Raw genomic sequence first — 22656 nt, 5'->3', positions numbered from 1 at the left:
TCAGGCGTGTTTACGCGAGATCGAAATCTGTGCACCTCGAGACAAAAAATTCGATATTTCGGTTAGTTTTAAAGTCTCCAGGGATTTTTTTTGCAAAAAATTCTGGAGAAGATAACGAATCCAAATATTATAGTTACAAAAAAATCGAAGGGGTGCTTATGCTCGAAAAAATGAAATCAAAATTTTTTTTGACTTTTTTTCCGGGCAAATTTTGGATTTTTTTTCTTTAATATTGCACTTTAAATTGTTAGATAATCAACTATTATTACCTAAAATATAAACAAAATCTAAGTAAATGGATGAAAGTTATTCGTTTTTCAAAAAAATGTGCTTTAATGTTTTATGCCCGGTAAAATCCACAATTTTGAAAATTTTGAAAATTCTTTTTTTCCTAAAATCTTCTGTCATAAAACACTACCTTTATACCAAGTTTCACAAAAATTGAAAGACCCATGACCAACTTTGATTTTTTTGAGAAAATTTGACCCCACTATAAAGCTTGTCCTGGACCGTCCAATGTACAAAAACACGAATAAACATGTATTCAAAAATTTCGATTTTAAAACCCTTATTTAGCCAGTTACACAAGCCATTTTGGGTCCTTCCTTTGCTGTAAAATCGCAGTTGCTTTTTGAAGCTCGTTCTTGAAGCACGCTCAAATGTGTTGAAACTTTTATTTATTCCTGATTATTGTATTATTTGTATATTTATATTATGGCGGATGTAAATGTGTGTGAAATGATGGAGTGTGATCTCAGTGATAATGAAGAAATTAATGAAACTAAAGATAGTGTTATTGATAGATTTTTAAAGTTGCGTGAAAACAGTGAGATGAAGCATGTTTTAACTGTTGAAGAGAAATTATTACTTTTGAAAGTAAGAAGCTTTTTTGAAAATGAAAAAGAAACTAAAAACTGCCGTGCACCTGTTGTCAAACGTACATCGGAATGTTTACGAATTTCTGTAAGCACAGTAAAACGTGTAACTCGAGAAGCTGCATTATTGAATTTGAAGAAACCACATCAAATGTGGACGGCCACCAATCTACATTGACGACTTTTTTTTAGGAGTTGTGAGAAGGAAAGTTTTTGATTTTTATATGTCAAAAACTTTTCCCACTGTAGAAAAACTTCTTAAAACCCTTAAAGAAGACGTTTCTGATTTTCCCAACATATCTCGGACAACTTTATGGAGGCTTCTAAAAAAATGAATTTTAAATATGGAAAGTTGAATAAAAAGCCTATCCTCATGGAAAGTAAAAAAATTACTGAAAGTCGGAGGTACTATTTGATGCAAGTACAAAAGTTCAGGGACATGAATTGGTCTATTTTTTTTACTGATGAATCATGGTGCGGTGCAAATCATACACTTTCCTATGGATGGATAGAGCAAGTTTTGACAGAGTATGTGGACAATTACGATATTTACCGTTCAGGGGTTCAGAAAATTGGAAATTATCGAGGCGGTTTTGTTACCCCGTCAGGCGCTGGTAAACGTGTGATTTTATTACACATTGGAAATGAAGATGGCTTCCTCCCAAACTGCATGAAGTGTTTCATTGGAAAGAAAGGTTCAGCCGATTACCATGGTGAGATGAACGCTTTACATTATGAAGAGTGGTTCAGGGACGTTCTAATGAAAGTACCAAAAAATTCTGTAATCGTATTGGATCAAGCACCGTACCATACGATGCTTGATCCAAATTTTCGAAACGTAACTACAGCTTGGAAGAAAAGTGACATTATTGACTGGCTAATAAAGAAAGGTGTCAACATTCCGGAAAGTCATTCTTCTTTTTGTGACATGAAAAGAAACGAATTATATCAGTTATCACAACAATTTCGTTATCCCAAAGTTTATCTTTTAGATACGATAGCACAAGAAGTAAGAAACGGAGAAGTAAAATTGTTGTGGCTTCCTGTTGCCCACTGTGAACTGAACCCAATAGAACTCATTTGGGCCTTCATTAAAAAACGCGTTGCTGCTACTAACAAAACATTTAAAATCCAAGACGTTTTGGAATTGTGTAAAGAAATAATGTCGAATTTGCCACCAAATTTGTGGAAAAATTGTGTGAGGCACGCAAAAGAAATTGAAAACGAATACCGAGGACGCCATTCTGCAATTATGGAAGCGATTCCAGTACAAGAATTTATTATTAACATCGGAGACGACAGCGAGGAAGACTTCTCTGACAATGAGGATAGTTTTGAAGATACAATTGTCTTCGCTGAGGACTGCAATAACATTTAACGTATGTATTTTCATAAATCACAAAAATCAATTTAGAATAATAAAAACAATAATAAAAATATTAAATAATATTAAATAATAGTAAATAATAATAATAATAATAATAATAATAATAATAATAATAATAATAATAACAATAATTATAACTCCGCTATGAACCGGTCCCAAGCCCGGGACTCCATCCTCTATGCTCATCTGCATCCATTTGTATATCGTTTATGCGAATGTGTGTATATGTGTGAAGTGGATTGGAGGAGGAGGAGGGTAGTTTGGGGAGCCTTTGAGGTGGGGATCATTTGGAGATCGGTATATTAGGACATTTTGGTGCGAATGGAGGGTATTGCTATAAACGTAATATCCCTCTGAATGGGCAAGAAGAATCTGAACCAGTGGGTTCAGTATGAAATTATTGTTTTCGTTTACTCCTTTTTTTATGATTGAGGAAGAAATAGCCTATAAACGGCATCTTCTATGAATGGGCAGTTGCTGTTGTCCACGCTCGTCATCCCTGCCGGCACGTCTGACCATGTTAAGTCATGCGCTCGCGACGCAGATTGGGGGGATTCAACTTGCGGGATAGCAGCAACTGATGTATGAGTCTGGAAGGTTTAAGTCTATAAACGACGCCTTCCATGTACGCGAATTGAATGGGAAACTCACTGGAGAGGCTTCTTCTTGAGTTTGAGTGTGGGATGCGCTATAAACGCGTCATTCCCATGATTGCGAAGCATGTAAGGGGATTTTCAGATGATCTCGGCTTCCGGGGCTCTGCAGGCAACATTAATACAAATACACTTTTTTTTTCCACACTGATAGGGGTACATTCATTACAATACAGAACACATGTACACTTACACTGCTAATCATCACACCCATATCGAACAACCAAATTACACGAAATGATGCAGAATTTAGATTCAGAAAAACGAGTTTACGGTGCAGGGGAGGGATACCTCAGTGCCGGCGCTGAAGGGGGTGAGAAAGTTGGCTCCCCAGTGTCGAAATCCCGCGACAACAGTACTGCAGTATTGGACACCTTGGGTCCTGCAGTATCTAATATTACAAGGCGGTCTGTAGAAGGTGAGAAGAGGACGGAGATGGAGGAGATATTATCCTCCAACATCTTCTTAAAAGAGTTCACTCCCTCTGAATGGATTGAGAGCTGGAAGGCAATGTTCCTACTCATGGAGAGGCAGTGTGAGGTAACGGAGGGGATTGTAAAGGCCCTTAAAATTGTAAATGAGGGATTCCTAAAAAATAATCCGAAGCATGTTAAAGATAGTGCAATCGAAGCTTTCCATTCCGGTCATAGTCTCTTTAGCATAGTCAAAGATTTGAGGGAGGAGGGAAGAGCCTTCTTAAAGAAACTAGAGGACTGTCCCCCCCACCCTTATAGAAGGATTTTAAGGCCAAGAGCTCACTCCCAGGGAACTCCCACTTCATTAAAAAAAAGGGGGGCTTCTAAGACACCTCCCATTAGGAAATCAAAAAAAAAGAAGGGGTCTGTATCGCCACAAAAATGTGCCGAAGAAACAGAAGCTAAAGGTCTCGGAACGGACAAGGAGACTGATAACGAACCCTGGGTTGAAGTAGTAAAAGGAGGGAAAAAGAATAAAAACGAAAAAGGAAAGGATAGGAAAAAAGATAATCCCGCGGGGAAGTCAAAGGGAAAAAAGAAGAAAAAAAAGAAGAGGGATACGGACGCGATTAAGATATCCGCGGTCGAAGGTCAAAATGTTGATCGCGTTATCGATGATATGTTTGCGGAAGTTAGACCCGATGAAACAAAAACAGAGATCCTGTCTGTTTGTAGAACTAGAAAGAACGACATCCTTTTGGTTCTAAAAAAGGGACAGGATCTCGGAGAGTTTAGTAACAACCTAACAACGGCCCTTCAAGGGAAAGCTGAGGTTACGACAATGGTTTCGATGAGGTCAGTTGAAATTGTGGATCTCGACGAGACCATAGGGGTTTCTGGAGTAATCCAGGCAGTCCGGGGTTTACTGGGCAAGTCCAATTTAGAGATTCCATGCCAATTGTTTACTCGGTATGGTAACACGAAAATAGCGGTGCTGCGTCTTCCAGTAAAAGACGCAGAGTCCCTTATTCAGATTGGGCGAGTAAAGATTGGCTGGGTCAATTGCAGGGTCCGTGTCAGGGTGGAGGTAGAGAGATGTTTTAGATGCCTCTGCTACGGTCACCTGGCACGCGGCTGCGGTGGCCCAGACAGAAAAAATGCTTGTTGGCGGTGCGGTAGCCCTGATCATAAGAGCAAGGATTGTAAAGTCGAAGCTCGTTGTATGACTTGCGTAGATAAAGAGAGGGATGAGGTAAAACACATTCCAGGGAGTAAGGCTTGCCCAGTGTACTGGGAAATCCTGAAAGGGCTGAAATCCAGAGCTCAGGTTTCTCCAGATTAACCTCGGTAGAGGTAAGATAGCGCAGGATCTCCTGATGCAGACTGCCAGGCAGAGGGGGGCCGATGTACTCCTCTTTTGTGAGCAGTATAAGAAGCCAGAGTTCTCTGACTGGTTTCAGGATGCATCAAGGAGGTCTGGAATTTACATATGTAACCCGAATCTCACCGTCGGTGACTTTCTGGAGACAGATAAAGGGTTTGTTTGGGCAGAGGTGGCGGGTGTACGTATTTACAGCTGCTACTTCTCCCCAAACGATCCCTTTGGAAAATTCGATGCCGAGATCCGCTCTCTTGAGGAAAGTCTTAGAACTTTCGGCGGGGACGTCCTTATTGCGGGGGACTTTAATAGTAAGTCTGCAGAATGGGGAGAGACCCGCCGGGACAGGAGGGGGATCTTGGTCAGCGACATGGTCTCGGCAGGTCAGCTGGCGGTGTTGAATCGGGGAAATAAGTTCACTTTCAGGCGGGGAATATCGGGATCTATTCTTGATTTAACAATAGCTTCTCCCCGCCTTGCCCGTAGAGTAAAAGAATGAAAGGTGTTGGACGAGGTAACCATGAGTGACCACCAGTACATTGAGTTTTTGGTCTCTGAGGAAAATCCAAACGGGTCTATCGGTCCTTATATAAAGGACAGGAAGAGACCCTCCTCGAACCTTAAGAGACTAAATAGGGAGAGGCTGGCGCAGTCCCTGGTCGAGTCTCGGCGTTTTAGAGAACTCGGCTGGGTAGCTAGACCAGTTACTCTAAAGGGGATAGTGCGAGAGGCGAGGCAAATTATTGTGGATGCTTGCAACTACTCTATGCCTCGCCGGCAACATAGAAGAACTAGAAAGGGTGCTCTGTACTGGTGGGACGATGAACTCGCCCGCTTGAGAAAAGAATGCAATGCAGCGAGGAGGAGATATACTCACTCTAAGGGTGACCTCTTGCTTCAAGAGAAATGGCATACAGCTAGACGAATCTTCAAGCGGGCGATAAGGAATAGTCAACAAAGGTGCTGGAAGGACCTAATAGGAAAGTCCGAGAAGGATCCATGGGGTTTGGCGTTTAAAATTGTGACTAAGAAATTAGTTTCAAAGCAGAAAACCCCTGGCCTGGACGATCCGCATTGGGTCCGTAAGATCATAAAAGCGCTGTTTCCCCAAGTGGAACCTACCCCTAGAGAGGACTACACTCTCTGTGTAGTTCAAGAGGAGGAGCTCTTCACGCTTGATGAACTGAGAAGGGTGTCGAAGGGATTGAGGAGCGGCAAAGCTCCAGGTAGGGACGGGATACCCAGCGAGATCCTCAAAGAGGTGGTCGCTGTCTATCCCGAGCTGCTTCTCAACGTCTTTAACGCATGTTTAAAAGCTGGAGAGTTTTTCGGGGACTGGAAAACGCAGAGATTAGTCCTTCTTAGAAAAGGGGATAAACCTCTGGATAACGTCTCATCGTTCAGACCAATTTGTTTATTGGATACGATGGGTAAGTTTCTAGAGGGTTTGGTTCTAGAGAGACTTCAAAAATTCCTGGTAGGCGAAAATAGCCTATCAGAAAACCAGTTTGGCTTTCGGAAAGGCCGGTCAACAGTGGATGCAATTCTTACTGTGGTTAACCAGGCGAAGAAAGCCAAAGAGGGCAAGAAGAAAGGATTTTGTGCTCTTGTGTCCATTGACATACGGAATGCGTTTAATTCCGCGAGATGGGACAACTGCATCAAGGCGCTAAAACGTAAAGGGGTACCCACCTATCTGTTGCGAATGATAGACAACTATCTTAGCGACAGATGGGTGGTATACGAGAGCAATGCATGTCATCTCAAGGAAGAAATGACATGCGGAGCTCCCCAAGGATCAAAGGTAGGTCCATTCATATGGAACGTTATGTATGACGATTTCCTGAGGATGGAGTTACCCGAGGATACGTTTTTGGTCGGCTTCGCGGATGACGTAATTCTAGTGTGTTATGCACTGGAGACCAAAGTCCTTGAGATAAAGCTCACCGAAGGTCTGCGGCGGGCTGAGCGTTGGCTTAAAAAGCACAGCCTGCAAATGGCTTTGGAAAAGACCGAAGCCTTGCTCGTCACAGATCGGAGAGTTTTTGATGCTCCAAAGGTAAAAGTGGGAGGAATAGAAGTCTCATGGGGAAAAAATTTAAAGTACCTGGGAGTGCTGTTGGATAAAAGGTTAAACTTTAGCCAACATACTAACATCATAGCACTCAAAGCCGCCGAATGTATGCGCAGCCTATCACGGCTAATGCCTAACATCGGTGGTCCCAGGGAAAAGAAACGGCGCTTGGTGGCGACCGTGGGTCTATCAAAGCAGCTTTATGCTGCCCCTGCGTGGGTGGAAGCCCTTAAGACCCGCGGCATCTTGGACGAATTAATCTCTGTGCAAATTAGTTCGGCACGGAGAGTAGTCTCGGCCTATAGAACGGTGTCTGCTTGCGCTGTTCTAGTTCTTGCGAGCCTTCCGCCAACAGACCTGTTGGCGAGAGAAAGGCAGGAAGTCTTTTTACTCAACAAAGACCGAGATAGCTCGCAGGAACAAAGAAACAGCGGTAGCCGAAAATTGGCTATCCGAAAAGCGGCAAGAAGCAGACTCGTTGAAAATTGGCAAGGAAGATGGGATGGGGAATCCAAAGGAAGGTGGACATACCGCCTGATTCCTCACCTCGCCACCTGGTTACAAAGAAAGCACGGGGAAGTTGGCTATTACCTTACACAAGCATTGTCAGGACATGGTTGCTTCGGTCAATACCTCCATAGATTCAAGATCAGAGAAGAGGCAAAATGTGTGTATTGCGACGCTGAAATTGACGACGCGGAACACACTCTCTTCTTCTGCGGGCAATGGAGTGAACTTAGAAGAGCCATGTTTGACGCGGTGAAAACTCAATTCACCGCTGACAACATGGTCTCTATTATGTTAAAAAGCGCTGAATCCTGGCACCATATCGAGTCATTCATTAATCTAATAATGAGGACTAAAGATATGGATGGCAGGAGGAAGTAGAAACGGAGAATCCTGAAGCTCAGCTGGGGGCGCGCGATGGCGGGAGGAGACAAACTTTAGTCTCCTCCCTCCCTCGCGTGCCTCCGGTTTATAGGATCCTGGAAATGGAAGAAATTTTTTCTTAAAAGGGGACCACTGCTTGCGAAGTTAGAAGCCAAAAGGTAGTTCCGCAAGTGGATGTTATGGTCTGGAGTAAGGGTGTGGTTTTTAGTGGGTCGGCGTGAGCTGCCATCCCCACATAACCAAGAAGTACGGGCTTCTTGGTATCTGTTTGCAGATTTTCCACTTCCCTCGAAAAATAAAAAAAAAATAACAATAATTATATTAATAATAATAATAATTATAAAAATAAAAATAATAATAATAATAATAATAATAATAATAATAATAATAATAATAATAATATTAATAATAATATTAATAATAATAATAATAAAAGTAAAATTAATAGTAATATTAACAGTAAAAATCATAATAATAACATTAATAATAATACTAATATTTATATTTATAATAATAGCAATAATGAAAATAACAACAACTTTAACAGTAATAAAAGTAATAATAATAATGATTAATACTGACGTTGATAATTTTAAATTTTATTATTATATTTTTTCGTTTCTACGCCTATGGACTTTGTAGCACTCACTACTTCTGAATTTCTTTTCAGGCATAAAGGATACAAAGAAAGGACCAAGTCTTTTCCTGATTGTGGTGATAGTATCAGTTTCAAGAGCCAATAAAAAATAGTGATGAAAAAAGAATCTCGTTCTAAACTTATAATAATTTGTATTGTTACTTAATTTTGGACTGGGATGTTTTGATCGGATATTATTCGGATTGTTATAAACAATTTCTGAATTTTTGGCACACAGATTTTGGATTGTTCCATACTAGTTTCGGACTAAATCTTTTAACTGGATTAAATTGGGATTATTGCGGACTGATTACGGGCTTAATTCATAAACATTCAAGATTACTCCAGACTGATTTAGAATTTATAATTTCGCTCAAATTAATGTTAGACTAACATGGATCATTTTCGTACAATTTTCGCCCAAGAACATTGTGTCCTGTTTACACTTACTGTTACCTTTAATTCATAGTCAATTATAAATATATACTACTACAAATATTAATATTTTTATTTATTTTTGTTTATACACCCGTCTTAAGCCTACAATCTTGGCTATACAAGTGTTTTTACAACCGTAGAACATTCCTTACAAACATTTCTTAATACCAAATTTTTGCGCCTACAGAGCAAATTAAAAATTAGGAGTACTCGCATTTGCCTGGACCACCCTAATGGGTTTTCTCGCCAGTGGAGAGGGAAACTGTAGAAAACCTCTCCGAGTACAACCGGTTTATCGACAGTCGAATTCTAATGGTGTGTACCGGACAATAATCGACGGTGCACATCATTATACTTCGACGTCAAACCTCCCGCTCAGATTATCTCACGTGCCGGAAAAATCCCAGGCTAATGGGCGCGAACCAAGTACCCTTGGTCCTAAGCGTCCGCCGAGCCAGGCATTTATCCGACCGAGCTAATCTGTCGGTACAAATATTAATATATACTACTACTATTAATATATATTACTTGAACTTTCTGGACACAATTCTATAAATAAAAACCTAATGCATTAATATTTATTATAGACAAAATAACGGATATAACTGCAATTGAAGTAATCAATAATAAGTTGAAATTAAAACAAGAGGATTTAGTAGAACGCAAAAGAGAAAGAGAAGAAACTAATGCTTACCGTGACAGAAAACTTAAGTTAATGGAGGAACATCATTTATTCCTTCAGAAAAAAGAAAATGAAAAATTAAATCTTTTAAAAGAAATTAAAGATTTAATCTTATTAAAGAAGATATAACGTTATTTACATTTGCATGCTTAAAGTTAATTTCAGTCTTACATACTGAAAAAATTCGTACCATTTTAAATTAATATTTTGGGTAAAGTTTTCATTATCTTTGTCCTGCAATTTTTCTGCTGGATATCTATTTTTCAATTCTACTATTATATACTTTTCTGAATATTTGATATTTACATCACCAAACTTCATATACTATTATTATTTGTTTAATGTTGCAATTTGTATTAAGTGAGTACTTTTAATAAAGTAAAAGTCCATTAAAAGGTTGACGTGGTTTTGTATAAATTATTTTAACTTACCATAAAACTTTAACATATCATAAATAATTTACTTTTTCAGTAATATGAAAATGATTAAATTAAAAAGTAGGATTATTTAAAAAAAATTACCGTTTACAAAGTTTTTAAATGTTGAAACATCAATAATTTTCTAATATATGATCATAAGTAGCAAAAGCAGCAGAACATCTTAGATGTATCTTAGTTTAGTATTTACGGATATTGGAAAAACTTGTTTAAACATAACCCAGTGTGTCTACTGAAAATATGATTTAAAATTCCAAGACATTTTCAGGTCATTCCAGGACAGAGTTTTTATTTTTCCAAAACATTAAAATGGATAATATTATTTTATATTACGATTAGCATGTGATTACTATATGAAGCGTTAAAAATCAATATGGTAGATACCTATTTCTTTAATCCAACTTTAAATTTGAATTCTTTTTTAATAGATCTAAAAAATTATTTTTTTTAAGTTTGAGTAAAATTTTTTAATGAATAAATATTTTAAAGTAAAATATGGAAAATTCAGGGGCAAAAGTTAAAGATCCAGGACATTTCAGCCTATTTTTTCAAATTTCAGGACATTTACAGGAATTCCAGGACCAGCAGACACCCTGAATTAACTTCACATTTACAGATTATACTATTTTTCCCCCATACGGTTTTACCCGAGCATGCTCGGGGTGTATCTTTCGTTTATTTATTTAAAAAAATTTAATTCGAGAGTCATATAAATAAAACACTCAGTGTAATTTAAAGCTAAACATAGTTGCGTTTAAAATCAAATTAAATATGAATTAGTCAAAATTAATTTTAAAACAATTATAAATTTATTTCCTATAAAATTTAAAAATAATAAAACTGTAGGAGGATTAACATCTATAAGATATTAAATCATAACATCCAGATAATATTTATTGTTATCTTTATATAGTATACTCAAATTTTTAATATACATTTTTCTCCATGTTTGTGCTGCATTTGTGATAAGGAGACTTTTTCTGGTTTTAGATTGACAAAAAACATTTTTTAAAATTTTTATTGTGAAAAAAATATAACCGTTTTTTCCAAAATGCTTTTTGGACCTTGCTTTACATTTCGTGGAAAGAATTTTAAAAACTTTTTGAAGCAAATTTAGTTACGTATCGCAGCTGTGGGTAGCGTCTTCCTAAAGGTACCTTTTCTTCGGGGATCAACTTTTCTCGAAATCTACCGAACCAATTACAAAAAACCGATTCGATTCCTTATCTAAAATGTTAGGTAATTAACCTTTAAGATTTCTCATTTGTACTGTTTTTAATGTGGGATCCGGAATGTGAAATGTAGAATCTGAAATGTAGATTCTGGAATATGAACTGTGGAATCCGTAATGTGGAATATGAAATGTGGAATTCCGCATGTGGAATGTGTAATGTGGAATGCGGAATATGGAATCCGAAATTTGGAATGAGGAATCCGGAATGTGGAATGTAAAATGTGGAATCCGGAATGTGAAATTTAGAATGTGGAATCCGCAATTTGAAATGTGGAATTTGGAATGTGGAATCCGGAATGTGGAATTCGAACTGTGGAATTTGGAATGTGGAATTCGGAATGTGGAATTTGGAATGTGGAATCTGGAATGTGGAATTTGGAATGTGGAATCCGGAATGCGGAATCCGGAAAGTGGAATTTGGAATGTGGAATCTGGAATGTGGAATTCGGAATGTGGAATCCGGAATGTGGAATTCGAAATGTGGAATTTGGAATGTGGAATATGGAATCCGGAATATGGAATCCAGAATGTGGAATTCGGAATGTGGAATCCGGAATGTGGAATTTGGAATGTGGAATTTGGAATGTGGAATCCGGAATGTGGAATCCGGAATGTGGAATTTGGAATGTGGAATCTGGAATGTGGAATCCGGAATGTGGAATTCGAAATGTGGAATTTGGAATGTGTAATATGGAATCCGGAATATGGAATCCAGAATGTGGAATTCGGAATGTGGAATCCGGAATGTGGAATCTGGAATGTGGAATTTGGAATGTGGAATCCGGAATGTGGAATCCAGAATGTGGAATTTGGAATGTGGAATTTGGAATGTGGAATCCGGAATGTGGAATCCGGAATGTGGAATTCGGAATGTGGAATCCGGAATGTGGAATCCGGAATGTGGAATGTGGGATCCGGGATTAGTTACGTAATCGACCCCGAGGGAGTAAAAGTCATTCACTCGTTCGACTTGTATGAAAATGGCAACCTGTTTTACCTTGGGCAAAAAAAGCATGGGACCAGCTGTTTTTTTGCCCTTGGAAAAAAAATCGCCATTTTCATATACGGTCGAACAAATAAATGACTTTACTCCCTGTCGTCAGCTATCTAAAAGCGCCATTTTTGTGCATGTGGAATAAAAAAAGTTTTCAGGGAAATTAAGAAAATTTAGACATTTTTCGACTTACTTTAAGTTTTTCAAAAATTCATCCAAATGTCTTGAAAATTTATAATCAGGGGTTTTTGAGGTCGCTGATTATGAATCTAAGGTCAAACTAGAAAAATTCAAAATGGCGGACGAAATTTTAAAAAATTGTTTGATTTTATTTTTAAAAAATAATAAAACTTGGTGTCTAGGGTTTTTTGAGGTCACTAATTACGAAGCTAAGATCAGATTTTAAAAATACAGAAGATTAGAGCCAATATAGCCGCCAGATTAAGAATTTTTTAGATTTTTTATACATATTTTGGTATTTTACGAGTCCATCATAAACTACGTCTCTGTTATATGTAACAATGTGCATTTTTTAGACTTCCTAAGCTAAGTAGTACTACATAATAATGTTTTATGAATATAACAATTTAACACATATTTCAACAAATAATTATAAATGTTGTTAGTAGTAAAATAAATGATCATGGGAAGGTGAAGAATTGAAAAATTCAATGTATCGTCAAAATTGCGACGTTTCGTTGGCTAAGGTTTGCCAACCTCATCAGGCTAAATTTATTTAAACAGAAAAACACTTCAATATTTATAAAGGTTTAAAACAACACTATACACTATACTGAAAATATGATGTGGTAAAATATATGTGGAATGATTTGTTTTTATATGGATCATTTCAGATATTCGTCGTTTTATAAAATTTGGTTCATTGTCCAAAATTTTGTCATTTTCCCAATCGAAGTCATGATTACAATTAATTCGATGGCGGTAAACTACAGAGTTATCATTTACTTTTTTATGTTCATTTATGCGAGTTAACAATGACCGTTTTGTTCCACCTATGTATGTTGCAGGACAATATTTACAGTCAAACTTGTATACAACATTTGTTCTGTCTCATTTTTTAGATGCATCTTTACCAAGTCTAATTATAGAATTGAAGTTTTTATTAATAAGTGGAATCGCAGTAAAATGAAACTCTTTGAGAATATTTGACAACTTAAACATTTTTCATTGAACGGTAAGCAAACCTTCGGGATTTGACTGTAAATACTAATTTTATTTCGATTATTGTTATTATTATTATTAACTTGAGAAAATTTTGTATGGTTTATACGAATTTTTATATGTTTATCAATAAAATCCAAAGGATAGTTATTATTTTTTAAGATGGATCTTATCTTCTTTAGGTTATCAAAATAAAACTCTTTGTTGGACAATAAAATCGCTCTATCAACCAGATTGTATACAATATTCTTTTTTTGTTGGATTAGATGATCTGAAAAATAATTAATGAGTCTATCCGATGAAGTCGGCTTTTGATACCAATTTGTGACAATTTTGTTGTTTTTTCTAGTAAGTTTTAAATTAAGAATATTAATTGAGTTATCCTTTTCTTTCTCAATTGTAAATTGTAATTTTTGATTGTAGGCATTAAAAGTTTTGATTTTTTAAATCTGGTTTCAGGTTCCTAATCAGCGACCCCAAAAACACCTAGATTCCAAGTTTTATTAAAATCAAACAATTTTTTTAAAATTCATCTGCCATATTGGATCCGCCATTTTTAATTTTTTAAATCTGATCTAAGATTCGACCTCAAAAACCCCTGATTTTAAATTTTCAAGAAATTTGGATAAATTTTTGAAAAACTCATCCGCCATATTGGATCCGCCATTTTGGATTTTTTAAATCTGACCTTACATTCGTAATCAGCGACTGTTAGAATCTTAGTTTAGTTTTAAAATTGGTCATCTGGCAACGATGTAGAATAAATTTTAATTCTAAATTAGCAACGTCGCGACGCAGCGACGCTATGCCTGAGGATATTTGACACCTTGATAACGTCAAATATCACATCATGAGATGCTTTTAACTAAAAGATGCTTATAAGAAAATAATAATTAAAGGGACATCGCCTTGTTTGTTTAACGTGATGGAACTCCCGGTACCGGTATACCAACACGGCTCGCCTACGAGCATAACGGGGCTGAGAAACGCTCAGCCAGCGCCAACGACTCATATGAGCCGTCTACCGATCCACAGATACTCTCCAATTCCTCACCGAAGTGGTGAATCGGAGAATATCCATGGCCCCTCGGTTTGGGGCGGGACCTTTCTAATCCCTGGTTACTCTGCAGGTAACCGCCCGAGTTGAGGGTCTGCAACTCACACAGCGAAGCACGGAAAAAGGCTTCTCGCTCAGCATCATGAGCTTTCAACCACTGACAAAAGGGGATCGAAAAAACGCATCTGAAAGCATGGGGTTCCTTGTTTCTCATAAAAGAAACAAGATACTCAATGCCCAGATTGCCAGAAGACGAGTGCCCAATGAAATGGAGAAGCAGTTAGTTGCAGTCGTACTGGCCTCGATAACCCTTATTAAAAACAGGAGTTAGCGAGGACAGGCCTCGTGCACTTCCAGCGGGGACCACGCGGAGGTTCTGCTTCCAGACCGAAGTCTCACTCAGCCTGTACGAAACAGGCGTAATGCGTTCAAAATTAAAGGGACAAAAGAAATTATTATTTCTTTCTCCTTCTACTAAATAATAAATATAATCACTAGTTATTAGTAATTGTACCAGCGAAATCAATGCCGCCTCCACTGAACCTTGCGGTTATATTATTTAAACAAACCCAAATAGTAAGTGTAAAATTCGTACCCAAATTATCTGTAAAACATAAAAGGAGGCGCAATGCTGCAGCCAATATATATATTCCATTTGTCATTACTGTCTATAACTAAGAAAATACGCTGTGAGGTTGCGCGTGTATGGTCGGCGGCAACACACACATGCCTGTGCGGCCGCCGTTTATGGACACCAGCACACTCACTGGTTTCCCCGGCTACAGAACTAATACCATAACGGCTTTCATGCTACGGACACCAACACAAGCGCGCTATGCTTGCTTCCAATCGCTACCTTGTTGTGCGTGGAACTTTTCTCTCCTCTCAGGGCCCGTAAGCTGTAGACTACAGTTTTAAAACAAATGCACGTGCGTTACAGCTGACGCAAACTACAAGGCTTGCATGCCTTATAACACTTGAATTTATGAATCAAGTCAGATACACATAGAAACAACTTAACAATAGCTAAACATTTTGTTGTAAACATTGTTGTTACAACAAAATGCCGGAGGACATTAGGTTATATATATATGTATATATATATATATAAGACGTTTCACGTCAAACGGCCCAAATCTGTGCCCAAAATTGTATGCAATGAAAATACAAGTTATGCACATGAAAATACTCGCCATGACATCCATATATATTATGACGTTAATTCTAATTTAATAGAGAAATATTAATAAAGAATTTTCTGTAACATCAAGAAAAACTGACACTTATTTATTTTAGTTTTAACTCTATGGAATTTTTATATTATTTAAAAATTCGCCATCAGGCGCCAATTAATTTTAAGATTAATTAATAAACTTTTGGACACAATTTATGAACAACGATAAATAAACGGCTAGCAACACCTCAGAGACACTCTCACTCTCATGAGGGAATTCTGTCCGAGAAAATGACGACAGAAACGCCAACGCTGAGACACGACTGGACCAATACTGGCACAATATTTGTAGGACTTACCCACGATGATTTGTAGTTCGGCACCCGGTGAACCTCGGCTTCTGGCGACGCTCTAGGGTGTTGTAAGGAACCGGAACAAAAATGAACTCTAACTATTTTCACTTCACAAAAATAATCTCTTTATTAATGATTTACACCTCTTTCTTTAATTATCGCAACACTTAATAGTCCGCTCTAAATCTCTACAAATAAAAATTACTCTCAACCACTTTCTCAAAATGTTTCACCTAGTTATTACAAAAAACAGAAGGGAATTCCTCGCGTACTTTCTCTGCCACGAGGCGCGATAAATGTGGTTCAGCACGTGCTAGAATTAATTATGGTAGCAAAAGTATTGGCAAGACGCCGACGCTTTCTTTTACCTGTTGCCTCGTCTTCTTCTTGGCTTCGTCTCTCTCTTGCAGCTTCTCTTGGCACTACTCCTCTCTCTCTCACTTTCTCGCTGGTCCTGACCTCACGCAATCGAACTAACTTGCCAAGCGACACACTTTCCTTTCTACTAGTGGGTCACTTGGCAGCTCGGCACCTACATTACCGCGGTCCGCACTCAGCACCGGTCGGGGGAGAATTTTTCAGAGATGGCGTGACGATTCACTCCGTCACAATATATATATGGGACGTTTCACGTCAAACGGCCCAAAGCTGTGCCTAAAATTGTATGCAATGAAAATACAAGTTATGCACATGAAAATACTCGTCATGACATCCCCTTTCAATTGCAAAGTGGCATAATTGAAAATTCAAAATGGCGTCCTTGCTACGTCAATTAGAAGAGGCTAAACTCGAAAATAAGTAAATATATTTATTAATTACTTTTAAAAAACGATGCATAAATATTATGTCAAAATATATTTTAATGTTTTTGGGGTCGCTGATTACGAATCTGAAGTCAGATTTTAAAAATTAAAAATGGAGGATCCAATATGGCGGAAAAATTTAAAAAAATTTCTTGACTTCGCTTGAAACTTTTTACTCGGGGGTTTTCGAGGTCGCTGATTACGAATCTGAAGTCAGATTTTCAAAATTAAATATGGCGGATCCAATATGGCGGACGAATTTTAAAAAGTTTATTGAATTTGCTTGAAACTTTTTACTCGGGGGTTTTCGGGGTCGCTGATTACGAATCTGAAGTCAGATTTTCAAAATTAAATATGGCGGATCCAATATGGCGGACGAATTTTAAAAAGTTTATTGAATTTGCTTGAAACTTTTTACTCGGGGGTTTTCGGGGTCGCTGATTACGAATCTGAAGTCAGATTTTCAAAATTAAATATGGCGGATCCAATATGGCGGACGAATTTTAAAAAGTTTATTGAATTTGCTTGAAACTTTTTACTCGGGGGTTTTCAGGGTCGCTGATTACGAATCTGAAGTCCAATTTGCAAAATTAAAAATGTCGGATTCAATATGGCGAACGAATGTTGTGAAAATTCGTTATTTTTGAAAAAATCGAGGGGCTGTTCACTCTCGAATCCAAGATTTGTAAGGGAACGATTATTTACGAATACAAAGAAATCCGTGGAGAATCCGCCCGAATTTTAAGAAATCATAAGGATTCGCCTTTTACGAATCCAAGCGATTTTATGTGAATCCAAGATTCAGAGAATTCGTCACCTACGATTACAGTCGATTCCATATGAATCCATGCAAATAATAATAAATTTTCAAATTATTGTTGAATTGGATTCTGAGTGATCAGCCCCTCGGAAAAAATTTTTTAAAAGATTGATGAATTTTTATAAAAAAAATTTCTTATGGGTTTTCGGTGTTGTTGAATACGAATATTTTGTCAAATTTTTAAAATTTTAAATTGAGGTCTTATTATGGCAGACGGCTTTTTGAAAATCATATGCAATTCATTTAAAAATTGTTATTTCAGGTGTCCAAAATCCCCGAGTTAGTACATTGCGTAACAAGTGTGAACTAGCGGCTTTTTTGGAACGAACGCTAAGTTTTCGTAACGAGTTTTATTATTATTATTAATAATAATTAATAAATAAGTACAAATACTAAGAGTTTCTAACCTTCTTTTCGTGATCGCTCGTGTGAAAGTTCCGTTTTTATACATTAATGATATTATTTCCATTAATACGTTGAAGTACATGACTTGTTACGCAAAAGTAGCGCGAGTTCCAAAATGCCGCTACACGTGTTGCCCACGATACTTTTCATAACAAAATCATAAAAAGGCGTTGACACTGAAAAACTTATTTAATTGAAAAAAATGTTGAGAAACGGGTTCATAAGATTCGGAACACAGATCCACTGTCAAGCGTACGCTACTAGTTGATCGCGCGGGGGTGTTCGGGAGGTCTCCCCCAGATGGGGTCCAGGGGCGGAGCACCGATCAGGGAGTTGGAGGGGAGAAAGTCTCCTGACTACAAAAAACCAACTCAAAAGAATAATAACAATTTTCGACATTTCGAATAATCGCATTTTATAATACCCCAAGTCACCGGACACGTTAGGGGCGAAGCCCCCTGAAATCTAGTCATGTACTTCGACGTATTAATAAAAATAATATCATTAATGAATAAAAACGGAATTTTCACACGAGTAATCGCGAAAAGGAGGTTAGAAACTCTTAGTATTTGACAGATGCTGTGTTGCAGCTTAAAGACACGGTAAAAGTAAGTAACTGAACAAAAACATAATCACGCCTCTACTGGACAGAATTGCAACAAGCACAAACAAAGTTCTTTTTTGAACTGAACTGTCATTTGCAGTATTTTCGTAACAACGTACTAAAAAGAATCACTTTACGTTGGCCTACTAAGAGACAAATAACGCCATTCTTATGATTGCGTTATTTGAACAAAAATTTCAAGCGAATTCAATAAGTTTGTTCAAATTCGTCCGCCATATTGGATCCGCCATTTTTAATTTTGAAAATCTGACTTCAGATTCGTAACCAGCGACCCCGAAAACCCCCGAGTAAAAAGTTTTAAGCAAATTAAATGAATTTTTTAAAATTCGTTCGCCATATTGGATCCGCTATTTTGAATTTTTAAAATCTGACTTCAGATTCGTAATCAGCGACCCCGAAAACCCCCGAGTAAAAAGTTTCAAGCGAAGTCAAGAAATTTTTTTAAATTCGTTCGCCATATTGGATCCGCCATTTTGAATTTTTAAAATCTGACTTCAGATTCGTAATCAGCGACCCCAAAAACATTAAAATATATTTTGACCCAATATTTATGCATCGTTTTTTAAAAGTAATTAATAAATATATTTACTTATTTTCGAGTTTAGCCTCTTCTAATTGACGTAGCAAGGACGCCATTTTGAATTTTCAATTATGCCACTTTGCAATTAAAAGGGGATGTCATGACGAGTATTTTCATGTGCATAACTTGTATTTTGATTGCATACAATTTTAGGCACAGCTTTGGGCCGTTTGACGTGAAACGTCCCATATATATAATTATTATGATTTACTTATTATTGTTTATTTATTATTATTATTTTTTTTTTTATTATTATTATTATTATTATTACTTATATTATAATTATTTACATTATATTTATTTATATTCTCAATTAATTTTCATTTAGATAATTAAATAGTATTTCTTCATCGAATAACTTATATGTGACTATTTTACTTATCTACAGGGTACGTGGAAAATTCTTTGAAAAATAAGGAAAAAATATTTAAAGAAATAATTTATGCAGCTGTGACCGACACCCAACCATCTACATCGACGGATAAAAATGATCTGTTTCTTGACTTGGAGATAGATGAACAGGAACTAATTGCTATTGATGTATTGAATCAAACGGAAAAACAGGCTCCTTATTTTACTACAGCGAGAAATACAAAAATTCTAGTGCCAAATAACAAGGAAGCAAAAGTAGCTAAACATTTTACAACGAAACCACCTTTTAAAATTGTTTTTGAGAAATCGCAGAGTGAACCACCTTCCAAAAAAATAAAGCTCGCAGACAGTAAAGCGAATATGAAGAAACAAACTTTAGAAGCTGTATTGTATGAACAACAAGAGAACGGCGAAATGAATTCAGCTTTCAAACCAGATTCACATGTCAAATACGAAAATTGCGTGTTCCATGGCAATATTACAAATAATTTTTATTGTTATAAAAAATAAAGTTAACAAAAATGTTAAATACGAAAATCGTGTGTTCCATGGCAATATGACGAATAATTTTTATTGTTATAAAAAATAAAAAAAAAGTTAAGAAAAATGTTAAATACGAAAATAATGTGTTCCATGGCAATATTATTATTATTAATTAAATATTAATTTGTTATTTATATTTTTTTTCGATGTTATAAAAAACAAAACAAAAATTAACAAGAAAACTTTATGTTGTATAACTTTATACTAAATTTCTTAATATTGTAAAAAACAAATAAAATTGTTAAAAAAATAAATATTAATTTTTTATTTATATATTTTTTCGATGCCTGCCCCGCCGACCAGTAGCACTCGCTTCGCTCGTGCTGCAAATCTCGGGGCAGGCATCGAAAATCACCGACGGAGTCTTTAATATATGAAAGCTTTAAAAATCTCCGACAGAGGCGTTGAAACGAGGAGCAAAAGTAAATCATGGCCGGCTGTCAAATGAAATGCGATAAGGATAGTTTTAATAAATATGAATTATTCAGCAGGAATTTCAGTTCGAAATTCCTGCATCGCGTGAAATGATGCCCGAGGCGAAGCCGAGGGCAACATCGCGATGCAGGAATTTTGAACTTTCTGTCCTTATAATGTAATATACTCGGTAATATACTATTTCCTTATAAGTAAAATGTAGTAGTAAGCATTTTTTTTATAAGTAAAAAGTAGAGGTGTGCAAAAAGCTCGAATAGCACGGTCGAGCTCGAGCCGGGCTCGATACTCGAGCATTATAAATTTTTTAGTTACTCAAAAATATTTGAGTGCTCGAAAAATTCAAGTGCTCAAAATTATTTTAGCTTTTATACTGCACGTGTTGGATAGAATTTGGTTCAAGTTCGGATTAATTCTGCTCAGCTCTGCTAGAAAAACGAAAAGCATCGGAATTGGTGTTTTTGGTTTTTCCAAAATCGAAGTTGGTGTTCTTGGTTTTTCCAACATCGGAGTTGGTGCTTTTGGTTTTTCCAACATCGGAGTTGGTTTCTCTAAATTCTGAGTAAATGTTTTTAATTTCTGAAGTCTCAGAGGTGGAATTTGTGAAGATGAAATCGTTGAAGTCTTTGATTTCTTGTTTTTGGAAGTAGAGGTGCCTGACTCTATTATTTTTGAAACCGCTGTATCTGCTTTTTTCTTATTAGAATTATTTTTTTTAAAGCCAGTGTAGCTGTTTGTTTGTTGTTTGAGATAGGAGTGTCTGAATTTTTAAATTTTAGAGTGTGAGCAATTCTTGATTTTGGTGTAGGGAAGTAAGTGTATTTTTCATGTTCACTGTTGTTTGATTCTTCGTCTTCTTTTCCTATAAACATAGGTTTGTAGACTTTAGCATCAACTGAATCCCACCTTGATTTTTTTCGAGTTCCCTAAAATGATAATTTCGATTTTAATAACTTAAAAAATAATTTTGATTTTGCAAATTAGGGGCCGTACACATAATACGTCACGCGATTTTTGACCATTTTTAACCCCTCCCTCCCCCTATGTCACACTTCGTCACAAACCTTGAACCCCCCCCCTCCCCCTATAACGTCACGTCACACACGTAAATTTTAATGTGAATTTTATACATTTGACATTATATATTATATCCTACACTCAAAATTATTGAATCAGTTAAAAATATTTTTTTCTGACAATTAGTTAAAAATAACTGATGTTTCAATACAATTTTTTTTGATTGATTCATTTAGTCACGTTTAACTACCTACATATCACCGAAACTTTCCTAAAAATTTATTAAAGATTTACTCGCAAGCTTCGAAATATTTAAATGCAAAGTTTAGTGAAAATTGTGTAAAGATTTAAATATCCCACTTCAATAAATGTTTAACGCGAAACTTTCCTGAAAATATTCACGAAATTATAGTCGAAAATGTAATTAAAATGTTCAGGAATGTTTCAAGCTATATTTTTAAGAAAATTTGACGATAAACATTTATTGTAGTAAAAAATTTAAATCTTTACACAATTTTAACTAAACTTTGCAAGTAAATTTTTTGAAGTATGCAAGCAAATCTTTAATATACATATTTAGAAAAGTTTCGGTGTTTTGTGGATAATTTTTCAGTTATTTTTTTAACTGATTCAGAAGCAAAAAGTCAGTCACTGCTGATTGTCAGTTAAAACCAAGTTTTTTAACTGATTCAAATTAAGAGAATATATTATTTATCATATTATATTATAAATAATAAATCAATAGATGTTAAATAGGTACATAATAGATATTAAATAGTTTAAAGCATTTTTAACTTGTTTTATTTACACGGAGAAACTTTTAATACCACTAATTCTTAAAACTGGTGAGACATTTTAGTATATTAGGTTAGATTCAAGGGAAAAACGACATAGGTTATAGAAATTGCTATTGAGACTATCAAAAACACTCATTCAGTATATATTTTACAGTTCTTCATAAGGAAACTAACGAAAATTAGTATGTTGTTTTAGAAAGAAAATAATAATTTTTGCAAAGTTGGGAAAGCCATGAATTAAAAAGAAACACAACAAATTAATTGTCTATAGATACTCATAGAGACGATAGTGATACTTGGATCTGATGGTAGATGGCATTAGTGTATGTCACTGTAACTGTAGGTAAATATATTTAACACGACGTAAGAACCTAACCTATATTATTAACGCACACACGCA

At 36.2% G+C, this 22656-nt stretch overlaps 2 protein-coding genes across 2 annotated transcripts; both read left to right on the top strand.

Moving 5' to 3' along the window:
- The first annotated feature begins 1248 nt into the window (after positions 1-1248).
- LOC122509762 lies at positions 1249-2253 on the top strand. The gene has a single exon (XM_043624003.1). It carries the CDS (start codon positions 1249-1251, stop codon positions 2251-2253), a length of 1005 nt encoding a protein of 334 aa, XP_043479938.1.
- Positions 2254-4707: 2454 nt separating this feature from the next.
- On the top strand, positions 4708-5208 carry LOC122509761. Its single transcript, XM_043624002.1, has one exon. It carries the CDS (start codon positions 4708-4710, stop codon positions 5206-5208), a length of 501 nt encoding a protein of 166 aa, XP_043479937.1.
- Positions 5209-22656: the final 17448 nt, after the last annotated feature.

This window comes from Leptopilina heterotoma, unplaced genomic scaffold (genome assembly GCF_015476425.1).
Source record: "Leptopilina heterotoma isolate Lh14 unplaced genomic scaffold, ASM1547642v1 Lhet_627, whole genome shotgun sequence".
NCBI lineage: Eukaryota > Metazoa > Arthropoda > Insecta > Hymenoptera > Figitidae > Leptopilina > Leptopilina heterotoma.
Note: the sequence above shows the minus strand (reverse complement) of the source record. Positions and strands in the feature narration are given on the sequence as shown.